Below are 22,404 nucleotides of genomic sequence, written 5' to 3'. Positions count from 1 at the left end.
ATCTCTCTTCTGTAACCTCACCATGCTACATTTTACACTCAGAAAACCCTGGAGAGCTGCAAACCAAGCCCAGGGCACAAGGGACAGAAAATAAACACTTTTGGAAAAGTTAGGGGAGTAGATGTGGTAAAAGTGCCCCCCTCTCCTGCCCAAGCATCTCCACCTGAGCATTCCAAACCCAGCAGTGCTGCCCCAGTGTTTAACTGCAAATAATTTGGAGCTGGAGGAGTCAAGGAGCTGAAATTTACTGGGAGAATTTTTATTTTCCTGATCCCACGGCGCTGTTGCAACTGGAATCTTCTCACGGGGAGGTTTTGGCTAAAACCCAGGCAGAGGCAGTGATGGGGAGAGGCAGGTGCTGCCTTTTTATAGCAGAGCTGCTGGCATGGGGGTGCTGAGGGCAGCTGGAGAGGCCTGGGGGGGCACAGGAATAAATATTGATTTAATTTCCCTTCTTTCTGGCTTGTTGGATTAATCTGGTAGCTGTGACTTTGTGGGTTCTGTATCTGCTTTTTCTCCCAGATGTGAGAAAAATGATTTGCAAGCTCTGGGGTTTTGGGAAGGTTGGGAGAGTAATTGTAATTTGCTAATGGGAGTATGGAGTATTGGGAAAAAAAAACCTTAAAAACCTGGTTTTGGGAGAATTTTAATCTTTGGGGAGTTTTGTTAGAGGCTGAATGAATAAACAGGTAAATTCTGTAACTTCACACCCCCCTTGCATTTCTTTTGAACACAAATGAGCAGGACCAATGTCCTTCAGTTTCTCATTTTTTCCTTTTTCCTCCTAACTTGCACAAAGGTGAGGGAAAAGTTTAAATAATGGCAGGAGAAGAGAAATAAAAGACATAATAATCTTGTTTGGAGTCAAGGCTGAGAAAGCAGAAATGACACTGCCCAAAATCTGGATGCATTTAACCTTTTGATTTTGAAGTGACAGCAGAAACCCTCCTAAAATAGTTTATTAAGCAGGAAGTTTCACAAGAAACCAAGGAAAAAAGGCTCCCCCACCCCAAAAAACCCTCTCAAAATGCCATTGTGTGCTGTCTCAGCATCCCCTGGTGTCCCCAGGGCTGGGACAGTGCCAGGAGGGAGAGCTGGCACTCAGGATTTGAGGATGCTGAGGGCACCATCAGCTCTGCAGGGCTGTGTGGCACTGGAGGGTGATGCTGTGGCTGTCTGGGGACCTTGTGGGGTTTTGGGGCAAGGACAGGGATGGGAGGGTGGAGATGCTGCTTTGGGTAGGGTGGAGATGCTGCTTCAGAGGTCCAAAATGATGGTGAATTGCTGTTCTTGTGCTCTTCATCCTTGATTTTTTCTGGTTAGAAACCCAAGCTGGCCACCCCACTTTCCCAGTGAAATGTAGGTTTGATTAAAAGCTTTTTTGGCAGTAGTTAAACGTGATAAGGCAGAGGGGGAGAAAGCATTATTTTAAAAATATGCCCCTACTCTTCCCAATCATGTGTGATGCTCACTGTGACACAATAATTTTCCAACACCACTTTTCAGTTAAATATAGAAGTGCATTTTCTGTTCCTTCCCTCTCCTCTCTGTGAAACAATTGTGCAACTTTCTTTTTCCTTAACATAATTCTGCATTAAAATTAGCTCCAGGGACTAAAACCAGCCCTGTGTGTAGGACGGGAGCTGCCTCCCTTCCCTCTGGATATTCCCCTGGGATTTTACCCCTGCTTTAAATGGGTTGGGGGTGTGTGGCTGTGCTGTGCTGTCCCCTCTGATGTCCCTGTGCTGTCCCCAGCAGTGAGCATGCAGAGTCCAGAGGGTGGATCAGACTCAGCAGCTTCTGTGGCTCTTCACCCGTCGGCCTCAGCGCAGGCACCAGTGGTGCAGCCAGTGCCAGCCTCGCAGCAGGTAAGGTGTGCACAGCTGGGGATGCTGTTGCCATGAAGAAAAGCCCTGCTTTCCCTGGAAGATGTGTTTTAATCCCAGGTTTTGATAGTGGGGAGAAGGTTTTTAATCAGCTCCTTGAGGTAGTGGGGACAACCTGTTGCTAAAGGTGTTGTCCTGTGGGTTTGAGCACTCCCAATCCACATGCAAGCTTTAAAAGGTGGAGTTTGGGGTTTAATTTAGGTCCCCAAGGGAGTCACTTTGTGCCAGCTGGGTGTTTGCTTGGGTGAATTTCCTGTTGTCACTGGTTGGGGTGTCAGCAAGAGCAGGGAAGGTGGGACAGTGCTGAGAGGTACCTGAGAGGTGAGGGCAGAGCTGATGCAGGAGCCACGTGCTGCCCCCACAGAGGAGTGGCCACAGCTCAGGGAGGGACTGTGTCCCTCTGCTCTGCCCTCCCCTGCCCTGCTGGGGACAGGTTTGGGTCCCCAGCACCAGAAGGGCATGGACAGGTTTGGGCAGGTCCAGGGGAGGCCACGGAGATGCTCCCAGGGCTGGAGCCCCTCTGCTCTGGAGCCAGGCTGGCAGAGCTGGGGGTGCTCACCTGGACAAGAGAAGGCTCCAGGGAGAGCTCAGAGCCCCTTGCAGGGCCTGAAGGGGCTCCAGGAGAGCTGCAGAGGGACTGGGGACAAGGCCTGGAGGGACAGGACACAGGGAATGGCTGCCACTGCCAGAGGGCAGGGCTGGATGGGATCTTGGGCAGGAATTGTTCCCTGGCAGGGTGGGCAGGCCCTGGCACAGGGTGCCCAGAGCAGCTGTGGCTGCCCCTGGATCCCTGGCAGTGCCCAAGGCCAGGCTGGACAGGGCTTGGAGCGACCTGGGACAGTGGGAGGTGTCCCTGCCATGGCAGGGGTGGCACTGGATGGGCTTTGAGGTCCCTCCCAATCCAAACCATTCCATGGTCACTTCCTTGGGTAGGCAGATCCCAGCATTTTAATTTGCAGAGGGGGATTTGTTATTAATGCCCATGAATAAGCTGCATTTGGGAGGCCCAACAGGAGACAAGTGATGAACAGGAACCACCCGATGCAAAATGGGAAGGGTTAAGTGAAACTGGTTCCTTTTTGTTCCTTTTTCTGCCTTTTGGGGAACTTGCAAAAGAAATTTCTGTCTCAGGAAGCTGGAGGGATAAGAGGATGGGTGGGTGTAACTCAGCTTCATCCTTCTCCAATTCCCAAGTGAGCAGCAGCAGCTGCTATTGGATGCTGATGAAAAGGAGCAATTAAAGAATTGAAGGAATACTGGATTCTCCAGGAGCCATGGACATCCCCATGGGTTGATCCAGAGTGCTGCCGTCACCTCCCAGCTTCCCATCCATGGAGAGCACTCCCTGCTGGTGTAGCAGGGATGGGGACAGCAGTGACCAGCAGTGCCAGGTATCCCCAGGATCACAGTGTGGATTTGGCTGTGAACAAAGGTTGGAAAACCTTTGGATTATGAAATCACCCATCCACGCTCTGCCTGTGCTGGAGCACTGAATGGAACTGCATGGATTAAGGAAAATCCAGGGGATAGTGAAGACTGCTGAAGAGGAGGAGCATCCAGAGCCTTCCTTCTCACCAGCAGGACAAAGAAAACCCTGGGAATGAGCTGCTGCCAGCAGGAATGGTGTGAGGCTGCAGCCCTGGGGCTCGTTGAGCACTGGTGCCCCTTTAGGTTTGAGCAGGATGGCCTCACCTTCCAGGTTGGGGATGATTCCTTATCTTGGCTGGAAGGTGATAGCAGAGCACAGGACAGGCAGTGGGCAGTGAGCTGGGCCAGGGGTGTGGCATTTGGCAAAAGCAGTGCCATAAAATGGGAAAAAAGTAGGAGAAAGGAAAGGATCTTTGATGTAGGTGGCACTGCCAAGGTCTGATTTCATAAAGGGCTTGTGATGTCCCCACCCCGCACTGGTGAGGGAAAACAGGCCAGGTGATGGCTGAAATAAGTGTAGGATCTCAGTGCAGGATCTCCAGGGAATGCAGCCTGGGGACTGCAGATGGAGCAGCTGCCTGGAGATCTGGGCAATTGTCATAAACCTGTAATTCTGCTAGAATTGGATTTCTGCTTGTTACATAGATAAGTTGGGAGGGCTAAAAATCATAAATATCCATGGTAGTTATCCATGGAAGTTATTTATGATGGTTATCCATCATAAATACCCAGGTAGCCAGTAATTCTCAAGGTTGCTTCTGGGATTGTTTTCTGGCTCTTTGTTCTGTTGGCCCATGTGATATTTGCATTCTCTGAACAGAGAGAGACATAATTCTCTCTCCCAGGATTTTTCCTGGGGAAAGCAGCACAGACCAAATCTCCTGGGTGTTTTTAAAGGATATGTCTCCTTGGAGAAGGTTTAAGAGGCCATGGAGATGCTTGGCTCTGCTCCCACTGAATCCTTTCTCTCCATCCACCACATCCCCACGTTTGTTTTGCTGGATCTGAAAGTGCTGAGCACCCTGAGATGTGCTGACAACCTCAGAAAGTGGAGTGTGAGACAGGGATGATGGAAGTGACAGAGCCACCACCACCATGAAATGTCCCTGTGCCCTTGGTGGCACTGCAGAACCCCCAGAGCTTTGGTGCTGGCAGAAGCTGGGTGGGATTTCTTGTTGCAGGAGGCAGAGTGTGGTTGGGTTTAGCAGCTCTAAGAGAAGGAACTTGGCAGCCAAATGTGGATGTGTGAGGAGTGATTTTTGTTCAGCTGTGGCTGAGCTTATCAATGAACTGCCACATCCTTTCATGGAGGTTTAAAGATGATTCCTGTCAGAAATTTCCCAAATTCAGGGGGCTGAGTTCAGGCTGGTGCACCCAGCCTGAACAGAGGCTGTTAAGAATAAGAGGCTAATTTGGTCTTGCTCTTTAGTCTCTGTTGGATTAAGAAACAATTGAGGAATGATGGAGGTGTAGTATGGCTTTCTTACTCCCACCTTACCATGCCTCTGGGGCTGCCACCTGCAGCAGGGCTCCCATCTTACAGTGGGAACAGGAAAAATTTTATTTGGAAATGGACAAAATGGGGACCACAGGGGCACTAATTACAGGATGCCACAGCTGCTGCTGGTGTCAGAGGCAAGCTGGCCATGAAATTTTGGAAGAGAACACCTGGCTCACCTGTGTTATGGACTGAAATTGTCTCTTCCTGTATCTTCTTCTTGCAGAGGGTTTTGGTCCAAGCCACGGGCTCTGCTCCCAAAGGGGCACAGATGCAGCAAATCTCTGTTCCCAGAGTCCAGCAGGTTCCACAGCAGGTAATGAACACCGGGGACAGACTCCCCTGCACCAACAGGTCCCAGTCCCTCTTCTGAAACTGTGCCAGGTCTACAAAAATCTTAATTAAGGGGCTGTGGGCAGTCACAGAGCTGGCATCACTTTCTCCAGCTCTCTCCTCCTTTCTTAGACTGATGACAAAAGAAACTCTCAAGATATTTGAAGTTTAGGAAGAACCTTTGCTGTAGCCGTTGTCTTTTATGTATTTGAAGATTTGATGGATGCTTTCAACTTAAAAGCATTTATTAAATCAAAGTTAAATTAAAATTAAATCCTTTGGTAAAGATGCTTTTTAGAGGCAAAATGTTTGGGGTTTTTTTTAATTAAGCAAATTTACTGCCTGCACGTGGCTCCATAGAAAGGTTTGGTGCCAGAGAGCTGTGCAAGTGCTTTCATTTATTTGAACTTTGCCTTTTCCAGGGCTTGTTTCCTAAGAAACCAGGGATATGTGGTGCTGCTCCATGTGAGCAGCAAGTCTGACCTTCTTAATTTTTTCCTTTAGTGATTTTTTGTTTGGTTTCTCTATTTCAGGGGGGAAAAAAAATTTGATAGAGGGCAACTCCTTTCCTCCCAGAGCAACAAAAAAGGGGCTGGGGTGCAGCTGGACACTGTCAGGCTCCCCTCTGAAGGAAAGGCTGCAGCATGAGCTCACCCCTATTAGTCAGCCCCAGACACGTGTCCAGAGGAAACCCAGCTCCATTGTTTCCACTTCTCATGGAGCAACCACTTATTTATCTATTTTAACTTGACCTTTGAAAATAAAAACCTCCTTTCTTTGGCATTCCTGAGCATGGAGAGGAGGGAAGGGGAGGCAGGGAGGGTGTTTTATTTTTTTTTTTTTATTTTTTTTTAAGGTAAGGTTGGAGTTGTGCAGTTTAAGCAGCAGTTCCTGAGCAATCCCTGACCTCTTGCTGCCTGTTGCAGGTGCAGTCTGTGCAGCACGTTTATCCAGCCCAGGTGCAGTATGTGGAAGGAGGAGAAGCTGTTTATACCAACGGAACCATGTAAGAACCTCTCCGAGCTGTCCCCCTCCCACCTCCCAGCCCTTCCCCAGGCTCCTTCCATCCCCAGCCCCACCGTGGAAGGAGGAAGAGGAGGAGCTGTTTCAGGTGTTGTGTTGGTGTAAGGGTGGTTTCCAGCCTGGGGGTGTTGTCCTCATGGAGGGACTGTCCTCCAGGGAATCCTGGTCTGGTGCTCCCCTGTGCTGAGCACTTTGTGTGGTGACATGGGCAGCTTTAGGAGTGGAACTTCTGGAGGAAAAAGGGGCTGTTGGAGGATTTTATAGAGTCAAGGAATCCCAGAATGGCTTGGGTTGGAAAAGACCTTCAAGCCCATCTCCTTCCAACTCCCCAACACCTTCCATCATCCCAGGCTGCTCCAAACCCCCTCCTGCCTGTCCTTGGACACTTCCAGGGATGGGGCTGCCACAACTGTGCCAAGCCTCTCTGCCCTTAGAATTTCCTCTTCCTCCTACCTGCTGTGCCCCATTTTGTGCCTCCTTTTGGCCTTCCTCACCCCAGTTCCTCACAAGGAGCTGCCCTCACCATGAGCTTGTACTGTGGAGCTGATTGATCCCATTCCAACAGAGCAAACCCCACTGTGAGAAACAACTGCTCACTTTTAAAATTCCAAAGCTTTATTAAACCTTAACAAAATTACAACAAAGAATTTTTTTTCAATAAGGAATTTAATAAATTTTTTAAAAATAATTTTTTGAATAAGGAAAAGGTTTTCAGCACTGGGAGTCCTTGTGACTACCAGCCATGTGGCTCATCTACAAAATATCTATCTCTTAACTGTGAGAGCTAACTATAACGTTACTTATCTATAACAAACCCCCCTTTTCCTTTTGTATAAGTCATTTGGCTCGAACAATTAACTCTTATTTTTGATTCAGATAATTTACCCTTACTTCTCAAAAAAAGAAATTAAAATAATTTTTACCAGCATCTGTTGATATGGGTGAGGACAGTGGGAACAGGAAAAGTTTTATTTGGAAATGGACAAAATGGGATTAGAGAGGCCAATTCATTCTTGCTCTTTAGTCCCTGTTGGATTAAGAGACAGCTGAGGGTTGATAGAGGTGAGTTATGTTTCTTGTTCCCACCTTACTATGCCTCTGGGGTTGCCACCCTCAGCAGGGCTATAATCTTACAGGAAAAATTTTATTTGGAAATGTCCAAAGTGGGATTACAGAGGTTAGTTTGGTTTTGCTCTTTAGTCTCTGTTAGATTAAGAGACACCTGAGGAATGATGGAGGTGTGGTATGTTTCTTGTTCTCACCTTACCATGCCTATGGGGTTGCCACCTGCAGCAGGGCTATAATCTTACATGGGAACAGGAAAAATTTTACTTGGAAATGGACAACATGGGATTACAGAGGTTAGTTTGGTTTTGCTCTTTAGTCTCTGTTAGATTAAGAGACACCTGAGGAATGATGGAGGTGTGGTATGTTTCTTGTTCTCACCTTACCATGCCTATGGGGTTGTGAACAAGAACTATCTTCTTGGTGGCGAACACAGGGGTTAACCTATAACACCAGGATTTTTCTGACACTAATCCAGCTTTCTGAAGCTGTCCAGCACAGGATTCCCTCTGCCAGCTCCTCTCTTTTGTCCCCTGCACAGACGAGCTGCCTACTCCTACAGCAGCGAGGCGCAGATTTACGCCCCCGCCAGCGCCGCGCCCTATTTCGAAGCGCAGGGAGGAGGAGGAGGAGGAGCTCAGGTGACTACAGCGACATCCTCTCCTACAGCCATTCCCTCTCACAACATGGTGGGCATCACCATGGACATTGGGGGAAGTCAGATCCTCTCCGGCTCGGGAGCCTATCTCATTCATGGGGGGCTGGAGAACTCTAGACATTCTCTGTCACACACCTCACGCTCCTCTCCAGCAACGGTATGTAGCCCTGCAGGCACCACAGCTTGGGGGCCAGGAATGATTCCAAAGGGAACTGAAAAGCCTTCAGAGAATTAAACTGACCTGGCATTATCACTGTTTATGTCTGTAACCTGCCATGAGTGCAAGGGGGAGAATAGACACTGGTGTACTACACTTATTTTTCAGTTTGGTCTCTTCCTCTTGCTCAGATCGCTGAAATGATGCAGCATTAGAGAAGAGAAAGCATTAATCATTCAAATATTAATAAAGCATTAGATTTGGTTTGGGTTTTTTCCCTCCCAAACAAAATATTTTGGTTTTTAAAGATTTGTCCCTGTTTACATTTTCTACTGTAAATTTGTCTCTATTTACATTTTCTACTAAGTCAAACATCTCTCACATGCTTACCTAAAATATTGAAATATGTCTTCAGTTGTGAAGAGACCTGAGAAATTCTTCCTTAAGCCATTGGATAATTAGCACATAAGTTATGTTCAAGCTGATCATGCTGAGTGCAGTGATCAAAAAGCCTTTTTGTATATATCTCCTACACCATTGTGTATTCTGTCCTTGCCATATGTTAAGAAAATGTCTTTTAGGGGTGATACTGATCAAACAGAAATGGTTTAAAGTTCTGATTTCTTTCAGTGGTGTTCCTCCAGCTGCCAGCTGAGGTGGCAGGTGCTGGGAGCACAGCTGTGTGGGACTGAGGGCTTGCAGCTCTTCACCCAAAACAGCCTTTTTGCAGTAAGGGCTTTGATTTGGGAATCTCCCAGCCCTTGGCAGCTGCCAGGAGTGCTTGCAGCTCATTTCCTGGGACACTGCTCACCTCCCTCTGCAGACTTCTGTGTGTTTATGCATTCATATATAAATATAAATACTAATGTAGGTGTAATTCAGGATATGTAGCCAGAATTTAAAATGTGAGCAGCATCACTAGGGAGGAAAACAGGAGCTGTTGCTACTGAGAACTCATGTAAATATGGCCTGTTAAGTTGTGCTTTCTTTTCCCACTGAGTTTTTGAATATAGACTTTGTATTTTTTTAATCTTTGTGCCTTGAAAGGTTGCTTTGATCGTGTAGTAACTGTGCTCTGACTTGGGTTGGCATAGGGGAAAAGTCCTTGGTTTGGGTGAAAGAGAAAATGACAGATGCTGAGGTTCTTTTCTTGGATGACAATTGTGTGTGTGTGTGTGTGTGTGTGTGTGTGTGTGTGTGTGTGTATTTTAACTGTTCATAGTTAAAAATTAGCACTGGACAATTTGGGTTTTGCTCAAATTTATTATTTGTAAGCATCACCGGTGTGGGACTGCATCTTACAAAACTGCACAACTTTACTCTTGGATTTTTGGGGGTTTTTTTTTTGTTTTTGTTGCTTGGGGTTTTTGTAATTTCCATGGTGATGAGCACAATATAAAAGCCCAAGTGGAAAATATGTCAGTAGAAATATCCCATGAGTGGATTTAGTTGGTGGTTATTACATGAGATAAGGCTGTTCAGAAAAAAAAAAAAAAAAAAAAAGAAAAAAAAAAAAAAAAAAAAACCCTCAACCATTAGAAAGTGACCTTTATGGAAATACATCTGAGATAAATCCACTCTGTTGCATGTACAAATGAGCTTTCTGAAAGTATCTTAACACAAAATACCTGAGGAAGGGCTGGAAAAGGGGAGAAAGAGCCTGGCAGGCAGTCCAGAGCTGTGTCTGTGGCTGTCAGTCCTTCCAGCTCAGCCCAGGGTCAGAGGGGGGTGGAGCAGTGCCTGGACTGCTTGGAATTAATCCTGAAGTCATTTGGTTTGGGACCTTAGAGCCCATCCAGTGCCACCCCTGCCATGGCAGGGACCCCTCCCACTGTCCCAGGCTGCTCCAAACCCCAGTGTCCAGCCTGGCCTTGGGCACTGCCAGGGATCCAGGGGCAGCCACAGCTGCTCTGGGCACCCACCAAAAGGGGAGGGTGGCTTAAGGACAGCAGGGACTGAATCAAATCCACGGGCAGGAACTTTATTTTCTGTTTTAATGTCCAGCCTAAAGAGAGCCTGGGAAAGGCTGGTGTTAAAGAGGCCAGAGGGGCTCTGGCAAAATGTGGTGGGGCAGGACTGGGAGCTCTGTGGGAGGAAAGGAAAGCAGAGCTGGTGCAGATGGAGCCAGGGAAGCCAAAGGGTTTGCCCTGGCCTTGGGGATGGACATCAGAGTGGTCAGTGGTGGGGAAGGAGAGGGATTGGAGGTGTTGAGGGCAAGGATGGCACCTCCAGAGGAGAACAGAAACAAGGGAATATTTCAGGATTAGCAGTGGTGCTTAGGAAGCTGAGAGATGTTTGGTAAAATCTGTGCGCACTAAAGAAAAATCTTCAGATACTTCAAGAAACCTCTTAGGAAACCTTCCCTCTCTGCTGGAACACCAATGTTCTGCTGCACCAGATGGGCTGAAACAGCACAGGGAACATTCAGTATCTGTGCCAACACATTAATCTTCACCTCAATTAGTCTGGACCAAGAGGGGAAATCCTTGAGGCCTCCCACAAGTGGTTCCTCAGCGCTCTTCACCTTCCTGCAGAGCTGCTTAAGAGCTTTTGGTCTTTCCCCCGTGACAGTTTTTATTGCAGATGAAGGCGTCCTTTAGGATGGGACACCTGCCAACAGCAAAAGGCCAGGCAGCATTTCTGTGCTTGCCTCAAAGCTGCTGCTCAAACAGGCCCTGAGCAGAGGAAGGAAATTGGGTCTCCCTCTGCCTCTGACTCATTTCCTGAAGGCTGTGTCAGCGCTCAGGCTGTGGTTCCTCGTGGTCCACCACGGTGTGAGGCAGTGGAACCCCACTAATCTGGGTCTGAATGGGGTGAGGTGTGAGGCAGTGAGACCCCACTTATCTGGGCCTGAATTGGGGCAGGTGTGAGGCAGTGGACCCCCACTAATCTCAGCCTGAATGGGGTGAGGTGTGAAGCAGTGGAACCCCACTAATGTGGGCCTGAATTGGGGCAGGTGTGAGGCAATGGAACCCCACTAATCTGGGCCTGAACTGGGTGAGGTGTGAGGCAGTGGAACCCCACTAATCTGGGCCTGAATTGGGGCAGGTGGGAGGCAGTGGAACCCCACTAATCTCAGCCTGAACTGGGTGAGAACCCCTCAAGAAGTGGTTCCACTTTGGGGTAGGACCAAGGGAGTGCTGGAAGTGGTGCCACCTTCACACCTGGCCGTGGCACCGTGCCTGTGGTTGCTGGATGTCACTTCAGAAGCTGGGTCTGATCTGTTCTGCTCTGCCACCCTGCTGTGGCACAGCCTGGCTTTGGGAAGGGCTGGGTTTATCCCAGCCCTAATCTCCACTGTGGGGTGAGTCAGTGCAGGCTGTCAGTGTGGGCAGCAGGCCATGCACAGATCATCTGCAGATGCTTTGTGGGTGTGCCCACAAGGTGTTAAATGAGGACAGAGCAGAGCTCTGGCTGCAGGTTCTGTGTGCTTGTCCTGCCAGGGCACAGATAACGGCGTTTGGGACACCTCAAAAGGGGTTTGGGAACATCTGCTGGAGAGAAACAGGTTCTGCTCCTGCCAGGCTCTAATGTGGGGTTTGGGGAGGTTTGGGGATTTTTTTTTTCTTGCAAAAAGCTTGTAGAGGAGCACTGCAGCTTTGGGACCAGCAGCCATCTGCTAAAGGAGCCCAGGTTCTGCCCCAGCAGCAGAATGGAGAAGACAAGAAGGGTTCAGGAGAGGCTTGAGGCACCAGGCAGCAGCCACAGCTGGGCTGAAGGGGAGCAGGAGCCAGCCAGGGGGTGAGGGACTCCTCAGGAGCCAGAAAGCCTCACCTTGGCTGCTCTGAGATCAATAGAAACCAGCACAGGTAGCACCAAATGTTCCATCCTGGCTTCTGGGGCAGAACTCACCTAGCTGAAAGCTGGCTCCTGCCTTCTTCCCTTTGCAGCTCTCAGCAGCAGAGAACCTTCATCCATTCCTGCTCGTGCACGCTCCTTGCACCCCAGCTTTAGTTGATTTTTTAGGGTTTTTGACAAAATATGAAGAGGTGACAGTAACCAAGTCATTACTGGCAGCTCTCCTTGGAAGCCCTGGGTCCAGCTCTGCAGCCAATCTCTGCAGTGGATCTGCCTGGTGATACTTTGCTCTCGGCAGGAAGGGAAAAAGAGGAGGAAAATTGCTTTTTTTAAAACAAATAGGCAGTGCTTTTAGTGGAAGATAAAGCCCCCTGGCCTTGCTTTGTCACCCCTGTGGGGATTCCTGCTGTGTGTCCATTTGCATGTCCCAGTAACGCCTCTGCAGCTCCATCCACATCTGTTTGCCTCTTTTTCACCAGCTTGTTGATAAAAAGCATTAATCATTCAAATATTAATAAAGAAACAATAATCCTGGCTGTTGCTAACTATCTGATTTCCTTTCTTTTTCCTTTTTTTTTTCTCTCTCCTGTGCACGTTTTTCTTTAGCTTGAAATGGCGATTGAAAACCTACAAAAAAATGAAGGGATTACATCACACAAAAGCAGTTTGCTCAACAGCCATGTAAGTTGCAATCAGAATTTACAACCTTTTCCCCTTCTTTGGCAGGAGAATTATTTCTTTGGTGTATTCAACAGCATGAGGCACTCAAAAGCAGCCTGTGATTGAGCTGTGCTGCCCAAACCAGGCCATTCCCAAGGAAAAATAGGCTCCAAAAAGTGCCCTATGATAATGTTTGCTGCTGAGATGCTCAGGAGTCTGTTATTTATTTATAATAAATAAAAATATGTGTTTATTTGTTTCATCTCTCTTGCAATGGAAATTGCTGGCAATCAGATAAACACATTGGAGGAAGTTCTTTTCCTTTCACTGGAAGTGAAACGTGGCTGGAAAATTACTTGTAAATCCAGAGCCATGACTTGGTGTGAATTGTGACAGATCCTCCTCAGCCAGCACACACCAAAAGCCTCTGAATGCCTTTTTTTCCCTCTCTCTGTGCCTCAGGAAGCCCATTCCTGTCACAATGCTGTGCTGAATCCATGTGCTGGGCCTCTCTCTCACTCTGCCAACGATTTCCCTGCTTTGTGTGATATTCCCACTGTTCTGCTGGGCCTTTGCATCCTGGTTTGTGGCTCCCATGCAGGAACACTGAGGGATGAGCACATGCTTGGGTGAGATTTGGGTTGATCCAGGTCATGTTGGGGTCCCTGGACTTTGTTTTCCCTGTGTTTGGAGGAAGCTCAAGCATGTCCTGCACCCATAAATCCCATGCACAAAGTGGTGTTTCTCTACTCTAACAGGTTTTTTCTGGGTTTGGGGCCTGGTTTGTTGTCATTCTTAAGGCAAAAAGTAAAAATCTTTGGCTTCTTCACTCTAGATAAATATCCTGAGACAACAAAAGGAGTTTTAAACCAGTCTGATTCTTGATTCTGATTTCAAGCTCCAGGCCAGGGCTCCTTGGGGAGCTCAAACTTTATTTCAGCTGGTGGAGAGTGAAGGTTTCTGGTTGTAGCTGGGGAAACACAAACCTGCAAGATCAGGCAGTTCCTGTTTTGAGCATCCCTCCCACCCCAGGTTCACACTCCTCAAGTGCTGCACAAGGATTGTGTTGCTCTGCAGGATTTTTCCTGTTCATCGAGGACAAGGTTTGGAAAAAAATCAGGAAAAGGGCAGAGGAAAGAGAGCAAAAGGTAGAAAAGAGATTTCACTGACCACAAGCAATGCAGGATGGGAGTGGGGGCCTCATCCAGCCCCTGATCACATCTTCCCCACCCTGGTCTTGCAGGGTTAGAAGTGCAGAACTTCTGGTCTAGGTTGTGATTCATAGTCTGGCCTAAGGTGTAAGTGCTCTTACAAATTCTGGAGCAGAGAAACTCCTTCTTGAGCATGTGTGGGCACAAACAAACTCCTTCCTGAGCATGAGTGACACATCCACCCCCAGATGGTCCCTCTGAAGGTGCAGCTCCAGGCACAAGGTGCAGGTCCTGGGCTGAGGAACCCTACAGGTCTTTGCTGTCCCCAGTGTCCCTGCTCAGGGAGGTGTCTGGGGACATGTGGGAATAAAAAGGGGGATGAGCAGTGCCTGAAGGGGGCACAGCACACTGGGGAAGCAGATCAGGCAGTTCCAGAGCTGGAGGAGCTGCAGTGCCATTGCCCAGGGAGGCTCTGCAGCCTCTACATGGGGAGGTTCTTTGAGGACTCCTCTGAGTGAGGCACTGGGCTGCAGTGAGGGACCTGAGCCCATGGAAGGGCACCCTGATGTGAGCAGGAGCTGGACCAGGATGGTTTGGCTTGGAAAGGACCTTAAAGCTCATTCTCATTTAATTCCAACCTCCTGCCATGGGCAGGGACACCTTCCACCAGAGCAGGGTGCTCAGAGCTCTGTCCAACTCAGCCTTGGATCCTCCAGGATGCTCAGAGCTTTGTCCAACCCAGCCTTGAATCCTCCAGGATGCTCAGAGCTCTGTCCTACCCAGCCTTGGATGCTCAGAGCTCTGTCTTACCCAGCCTTGAATGCTCAGAGCTCTGTCCTACCCAGCCTTGGATGCTCAGAGCTCTGTCCAACCCAATCTTGGATGCTCAGAGCTCTGTCCTCCCCAATCTTGGATGCTCAAAGCTCTGTCCTACCCAGCCTTGGATGCTCAGAGCTCTGTCCAACCCAATCTTGGATGCTCAGAGCTCTGTCTTCCCCAATCTTGGATGCTCAGAGCTCTGTCCTCCCAACCTTGGATGCTCCAGGGATGGAGCAGCCACCACCTGGAGACTGCAGGTGGCCAGAGCTGGCTCCCAGTGCAGGTGTAGGACATCCCAGTAACCCCCAGTGCTGAACCCAGCTCTGCTGTAGTACAAAGGGGTTCTGCTCTGCAGGATGTTCCAGCTCTCAGCTCTTCATGGCAAGGAACAGAACCACAACAGCAGGGAGAGCTTTACCCATCCCAAATTCCCCATGGCTGGCACACAGGACTGGCAGGCTCCTGCTGGAGGAGCAGGTGACTGCAATTTGTCATGGCTGAAAGCAAATTCCAGCTTGACAAAAGCAAGAGGAAATGGGGAGATGCCTTTAATTGCACTTAGTTGTGACTTAATTGCTCTGAGTTTTAAGGTTGCAGAGTTCTTCATTTTCTTCTGTGTCTTGTTTTAAATTTGGCTTTTTGGAAATGTGCAAATTCTTGGGATGATGAGGTTTATTTTGTTACCATCACCAGGTGGTTCATGCCAGAAATCTTTGGGGTTTAAAAAAAAAAAAAAGAGGACAATTAAAGGTGTCTCATTCCAGAGGGAATTTTTCACATAATTTAACTGAAATCAATATGAAATGGAGCTTGATAACTGAATTTGGCTTCCAGACCTCCCTGGGAGGTTATTTAAGTGCATTTGAAAGATGCAGTGGGGAGTGAAGCTCCTGCTGAGCCCCAGTGGCACAGGATGGTTCTGATGAAACCATGTCAGTGTGACTGCAGCTGACAGTGGCATTATCTCTGGGATTATTTCTTTGGGATTGGGATTATTTCTTTGCCAGTTATGAGCTTTTAGATGATGCAAAGAAATCAGAAAAAAATAATTTTTTGCAGTTTTTGTACACAAGAGCCTGAAGTTGGAGGAGTTGAGGCCTTGTGGCTGTGGGGTATCCACAGCACGAGTAGGAGTAGGGAGAAAATGTAATTTTTCCTCATTGTCTGCAAAATAAAATACCAAAAACCACCAAATAACCCCACTGAAACTCTTTCCTGTGAGTGAATGACTCTGTCCTAACCCTGAGCTCGACTGAGTGGAAATTTAGGAGCCTGCTGCTTGTGGTCCCAGCTAAAAACACCTTAAATGTGACCCACAAATGGTTTCTGTTTTATATTTCATAGAAGTGACCACAAGAAAACGTCTCCAAACCTGCACCTTCCAAAAAAAAAAAGGTTTTTATTTTCTCAGCCAGCCCCATGAGTGTCTTTTTCCACTCTTGGATCGAACCAGGATAAGGTTTTTGCCAGTGTTTTTTTTTTTTTTTTCAAACAGTCAGATAGAAATAAAGTTAAGTTAGAAATGAAAATTAAATGTTCCCCTGTAGTGCCAATAACAACCACAGCAGCATATGGCTGTAGATTGATTTTATTGAACCTGATCGTGGCATAAACAGCAATAAACTGGGGAATATCTGATTGTCACAACTGAGCAAAATTCAGAAAGCAAACAGAAGAAGAGATTCAAATGGAAAGAGCTTTTAATTTTCTCATTTTAAGTGCCCAATGTGTTATTAGTTGTGCAGGAAGAACAAAAATCACATTTGGAAAATTATTTATATTCTGACAGATCTCTCTTTCAAGCTCTTTTGTGTTCTTCATAATAAATTTCTAATTCAATAGTGGGAGTTCATATTGTAAAACTCTGCTGTGTTTGAGGGAATATAAAAAGACATTTGCAGGAAAAGGAAGCTGGGAGATGAAGGGAATTTTCTAGAAATATCAGAGATTAGAATAAAAATGCCCAGGATCAAATTTAAATGAGAGGGTTTATCTGTATCTGGATTTTCCATAGTAATACACAACTTTTATATTTTTTTTAAGGCTTAAGGATTAAGATTTAGGGGATAAATAGCTGATGCACATCCAGTATCTTCCATAGGATAAATAAAATACCTGGTTTAAAAAATTTGAAAGGATCTTAAGCAATAATCTCTTAAACATAGGGGATGGGCCAAAATTAACATGGATGTGGTCAACTTAAAAATCTGAATTCCTGCTGGTGTTTTATGGCAAAACCAATGGGGTCCACTTTTGTTAGAGGGAGCTGAATGGCTGGGGGAGGCCCAGGGCCACAGAAAGACTTTTTGGGGCTTCCAGGGGTGTCTGTGCTGCAGGTGGGAGCAGGAAGGGTCATTATGGATCATTAACAAAGCATCTCTTGGAATTAACAAACTTCTCTTGGGGTTTGGAGAAGGGATCACCTCAGAGAGTGCCCTGGGTGGACTGGAGCTGGGGGAAGGCAGGAGGAGGAGAAGAGGCTCCTGAAAAGCAGGACAGAGGGACAAGTGGCCAGGAGGTTTTTCTTCCTGCCAGCTCCAAAGGCCACCAGAGCTGATGGGTGCAGCCATGGGAATTTGTGGTTGGATTTGGATCAGCTCCAGCTGACAAATCATGAGATGGTTGGGTTGGAAGGGACCCCAAAGCCCACCCAGTGCCACCCCTGCCATGGCAGGGACACCTCCCACCATCCCAGGCTGCTCCCAGCCCTGTCCAGCCTGGCCTTGGGCACTGCCAGGGATCCAGGGGCAGCCACAGCTGCTCTGGGCACCCTGTGCCAGGGCCTGCCCTCCCTGCCAGGGAACAATTCCTGCCCAAGATCCCATCCAGCCCTGCCCTCTGGCAGTGGCAGCCATTCCCTGTGTCCTGTCCCTCCAGGCATTGTCCCCAGTCCCTCTGCAGCTCTCCTGGAGCCCCTTCAGGCCCTGCAAGGGGCTCTGAGCTCTCCCTGGAGCCTTCTCCTCTCCAGGCTGAATGGAATAGTTTTAGTTACAGTTTTCGATGCAGCAGACTTGGTGCAGCAGCAGTTTAATGTGATGTGAGAAGGAGACCCCCAGAGCACACACTGGGGGGACTGCAGGGCTCTGTGTGAGAGCAGGGTGGGACACAGGAACAGGTCAGTGGAGAGAGGTGCCAGAGATGTCATCACACAGCTCAGGCTGTCTTTCAGAGAATTATTGATGTAAAACTCCAGCCTCGTGGTGCGCTGGGACCTTGGAGTGTCACCAAGAGGAAATGAGAGAAGAGAGAGGGATGGTGGCAGTGGAGAGGGTTTGGGTGCAGATCCATGGGCTTTGGCAAATCCCACTGGTGTCTAGGCTAAATCCATGCTCAGTTCCCATAATTGCTTGGACTCTCAGTTGTATGGAGATGCTGTTTGGCTTCCACAACCCAAATCTGCTTTGCCCTGTTCTAGTGGGAATGCAGCTGGTTCTGGTGCAGGGATGGAGATCTGGAGGGAGAAGGGAGCCTGCAAAATGTTCATCCCAGACATTCCCCATGACAGTGAAAGGGCTCTTACCCACCCTGTTGATATTAGTCCATGTGCGCATCCAGTTCCTTCCAAAATTCAATTATTACCACACTCATTTTATTGATGCTGAAGTCATTTATTCAACTAAAGGAGATTGGGGGCTTTGCATTTGAATTCCTGTGCTGGCATCGTGTGCTGGACCTGCCCTTTCAGACTATCTCGCTATAAATAATTTATATTAATTGCAAATTTTAATCAACAGCCATGTCAGAAGTTCAGACGGTAAATTTTGCAAAGTAGATGGATTTCCTCAGATTTTGAAGGTTGCTTTGGCAACCATTAATTTTATTGTTAAGGGAGCAGTTGCAGACATGCCAATCTTCCAATTAATAAAGACTTTGCATCAATTTGCTTCCCCTAAAATTTATTTCTCTTAGGCAGTATCTCAAGATCTCTTTTCCTTGAAAAATGTGAATTTTTACAGCTTTATTTTAGCTCTGCAGGAATTCATCCGAACCCGAGGTGGACACTGAGGTGGCAGCAAGATTGTGTTTAAATTAAAAATCTGACTTGTTTTGTTTTTGCTGGGGGTTTTTCCATCTTATAAACTGGCTTTTACCATCCTATAAACTACCATAAAGTTATATAAATTACAAATTACGTGAATTAACCCATACAAATTAATTATTCATTTCTCTTGAACTTCTCCATCCGGACGTTTAAACGCCGACCCCGCCTGCCATCCCATCCCTCTTTAGACTTGCATGTTGTTTATTTTTTCCCTGCCTGAAGCTGCAGTGGCTGCTGGATAACTACGAGACAGCAGAAGGTGTGAGCCTGCCCCGGAGCTCCCTGTACAACCATTACCTGAGGCACTGCCAGGAGCACAAACTGGACCCCGTCAACGCCGCCTCCTTCGGGAAGCTCATCCGCTCCGTCTTCATGGGGCTGAGGACTCGGCGCCTGGGCACCAGGTTGGTGGCAATCTGCAGTTCAAGAAACAAAAAGCAACCCTCCTGCAGCATCTCTGGTGTGCTCAGAAGCTGCTGAGGATCTTTAGGAGGTTCAGGTGTTTCTCTTTTGGGATCTACGGGAGCACCCGACCTCGACCCGGTGGGAAAATGGGTTTTGTGTGAATTTAAAGTGGTTCTCAACTCATGAGGATGCCATTACCCCAGGGAGATGTGTCAGGGGGTTGGGATGGAGCTCAGGGAAAGGTTCCTCCTCCCAAGGGTGCTGGGCATTGCCCAGGCTCTCCAGGGAATGGTCCCAAGGCTGCCAGAGCTCCAGGAGCATTTGGACAGCACTCCCAGAGTGGGATCATTGGGGTGTCTGTACAGGGCCCCACTGATCACTCTGGTCTCTTCTAATCAGGATATTCTGGAATTCTGCATTGTCTGACAAAGATGAGGTCACTCATCCTCACAATTTCCACTGCAGAGCCCAAAAATCTGGGTCACTGAAGCAGTTCCTCCCTGTGCCCCCATGACAAGATCCCCCAAGACAGACCCTGTGCCCACAGCTTGGATGCAGACAAGGTGTAAACTTACTAAATTGCTTATTTCTGAAATGCCCAAAGCATCAGGCTGAATCTTGCAGAGGGTTTTTTCTTCTAAACTGTCAAAGATCTGTAAGATTTTACAAGAAAAGTGTAACATGAGAAAATAAACTATAATTCCAGACATGTCCTTCAAGGGATGATCCATTCTGCACAGCTGAGCGTGAACTTTATCCCAGCTTATAATACCTAAAAAGTGGGTAATATATTGCCTGTAAAACAGTCATTGCTCTGGTTGTTGAATATCTTAAAAAAAAAATTCAAGCTTAAATATCTGGGCTCTTAAAAGAGAACAAAACCAGATGTGACCAGGGCATTCCACAGCTGGAATGTGGAGGTAGCAGTTGTAGGAAGAGCAGGGGAGCATTGGATTTCTCTAGATTGAGTCAAATGCAAGAGCTCTGCAGTGATTTCTTTGGAGGAGAGAAATTCTTTAATCCCATCAATGATTAAAGAATAAACAAGTGAGGGAAAAAAAAAAAAAAAAAAAAAAAGCCCGGAAAATTTGAAATGTGCAGGCTGGGAAGGGTACAGTGAACCTCAATTACTATGGAAAGAGCTGACCCGCATTATTTTCTTACTCATTGTAATTTTAGGTTATAAAGGCAGCTGTTATTTAATTTGCATGCACTTAAATCACTTAGGACAGGGCTGAACATGGGCTGTGTGTAAAATCCTTTGGTGCAGTGACAAAGACCCAACAATTCAACTGGGACCTTGAAAAGAGCAAATTCCCCCTAGAAAGCACCCAATTTGATAAATACTCCTCTCTTACATTTCTCAAATTTTCCAATGGGAAGCATCCTTGGATTTAAGGTGCCTCCAGTCCCAGTTTTAATGACACAGCAAAGGAATTTAATCCTCCCTACTCTGTGCTCTGGAGATGCTGTTGGTGCTTCCCTGGCTTGGTCTCTTCTTCTGAGCATTCCGTTCACCAGTTTATGGTGACAAATGGGCTGAAGCCAAGTTGGACACACTGTCACCACGTGTCCATGGCTGCACAACTGTCCAAGCTCCCCTGGGACCAAAAAATTCCAGTTTGGTGGAAAAACTTCAGCTGACTCATGTCTCTCTAATCTGGTGGGATCACACCCTCCTCAGGAGCACCACAGCAGCAAAGGAGAAAGAATTCCAGCTCCCTGTGCTTGGAGAAAGCTTTCATTTTTTACAAAACCTACAAAAATGAGCAGCTCCAAGGACAAAACCACATCAAAGCCTGGTGTTGCTGCTGCAGTAGTGCTGGCAACAGAAAGACATTTTTCTTTTTATAGTGGGCCATTCAGTCAGTTTTATCCAAGTCTAGATAAAGATGGACGCTTGTTTGTATGGAAAAAACAAATCCCTAAACCCTCATCAAATAGCAAAATGTCTCCTGTGGTCTTTCAGTCACTCTGTTTAATAATATTTTTTATTGTAGCACTTCCCTCCTCCTTCCCCAGTCACCATGGGCTGCTTGGAGCAAACCTGACCAGGTTTAGGTGTGTGTGCCACTGCACTTGGCCACACGTGGGTTTAAATTTTCTAGGGGATGATGGCATTTCATTATGTTTGATGCCTTGTGAAGGCTGACCTAGAACAGAGAATAGACAGAGTTAAAGAATAAAGTAGGGATTTATAAAGAGGCCTCAATGGATGCAGCTTGGGCAGTACAAGAGCCCAGCCAGGGCTACACACATGATGAACCAAAATGGTCACAAAAGGCACGACCACTCACGGGGTCTCTCACTTTTATAAATTCTGCTCCATCTGCACATGGGAGTTCATTGTCCAATTCCAGCCCCCGCCCATGCAGTCCCATCCTGCTTGTTTTTCTCTCTTCAACCCACGTTGTTTCTGCTCTTGGGCCTGAGATTTGGATCATTTGTCCTTGGTCCCCAGCTGGAGCAGGAATTGTTTTGTCTCCCTGCTCTGTGCAGAGAGCTCACCATGCCCTGATGTGAACCCAGACCCACGCCCTAAAGCAGCACAGAACCTGAAAAATAGAAAAGCTGAACCTGAGGCACCAAGTCACTGCTCTTGGGCCTGAGATTTGGATCATTTGTCCTTGGTCCCCAGCTGGAGCAGGAATTGTTTTGTCTCCCTGCTCTGTGCAGAGAGCTCACCATGCCCTGATATGGACCCATGACCCACACACTAAAGCAGCACAGAACCTGAAAAATAGAAAAGCTAAACCTGAGGCACCAAGTCCATCCCTTCAGCCACTCAAACAGTGCTTGGCAGCCGTGTGCTGCACGAAGTGGGCTGTGTTGTCCAAGCAGCCAGGGCCACAATGCCCTTTCAGTGACTAAGTTGATATTTCCAGGGGAAATTCCAAATATCACTACTACGGGATCCGCCTGAAGCCGGAGTCGCCGCTGAACCGCCTGCAGGAGGACACGCAGTACATGGCCATGAGGCAGCAGCCCATCCACCAGAAGCAAAGGTAGGTGCCCCCAGGCCCTGCCCAAAACACTCAGCAGATCTCTGGGATTTGGCTCCACTTGGGAAGTTCAAACCAGGTGAAAAAACGGAGAGATTTGACAAATCAAATTAGATGATAGAGCAGAGTGTAGTTAAACAGCTTGTTTAAAATATAGAGTTTTACACCTTAGCTGAAAAAACTTTACAAAGTAAGTTTATATACATTGATTGTTATATACATTGAAGTATACAAGGTACTGTCACTTGTTACAGTGACAATGTTGGGGGTAGTACCTTGGATACTTCACTGTACACAGCAGTGGATAAACAAAACCATCGAAGAAGATTTTTCTGTTCAAGAAAAATGTGGGAAATGGATTTGTAGACAATTCTCAGAGTCTGACAGAAGGCTCACACAGTGTGCATCTGTGTGCAAAGCTTGAGATAAGAAATGCTGATTTAGAAATGCCATGGAATGGGACAGACATTGCTGAGAGA

At 47.4% G+C, this 22,404-nt stretch overlaps 1 protein-coding gene across 5 annotated transcripts in view; it reads left to right on the top strand.

The window, feature by feature from the left end:
* Positions 1-22,404, top strand: part of RFX2 (regulatory factor X2) — a 72,976-nt gene that overhangs the window by 38,889 nt on the left and 11,683 nt on the right. Inside the window, exons 2-8 of one of the 5 annotated variants that reach the window (XM_041416518.1) lie at positions 1,759-1,868; positions 5,039-5,128; positions 6,072-6,151; positions 7,775-7,874; positions 12,453-12,527; positions 18,741-18,922; positions 21,809-21,928. In XM_041416518.1, coding sequence (XP_041272452.1) covers positions 1,764-1,868; positions 5,039-5,128; positions 6,072-6,151; positions 7,775-7,874; positions 12,453-12,527; positions 18,741-18,922; positions 21,809-21,928 — 752 coding nt within the window. In that variant the 5' untranslated portion in view covers positions 1,759-1,763. Of the gene's footprint in view, positions 1-1,755; positions 1,869-5,038; positions 5,129-6,071; positions 6,152-7,774; positions 8,049-12,452; positions 12,528-18,740; positions 18,923-21,808; positions 21,929-22,404 lie in introns of all 5 variants that reach the window. The other 4 variants (XM_041416498.1, XM_041416481.1, XM_041416490.1 and 1 more) reach the window with 4 other exon arrangements.

Source organism: Onychostruthus taczanowskii, unplaced genomic scaffold (assembly GCF_017590055.1).
Source record: "Onychostruthus taczanowskii isolate IOZ18803 unplaced genomic scaffold, ASM1759005v1 scaffold106, whole genome shotgun sequence".
Taxonomy (NCBI): Eukaryota; Metazoa; Chordata; class Aves; order Passeriformes; family Passeridae; genus Onychostruthus; species Onychostruthus taczanowskii.
This window is presented reverse-complemented; position numbering and strand designations above follow the sequence as displayed.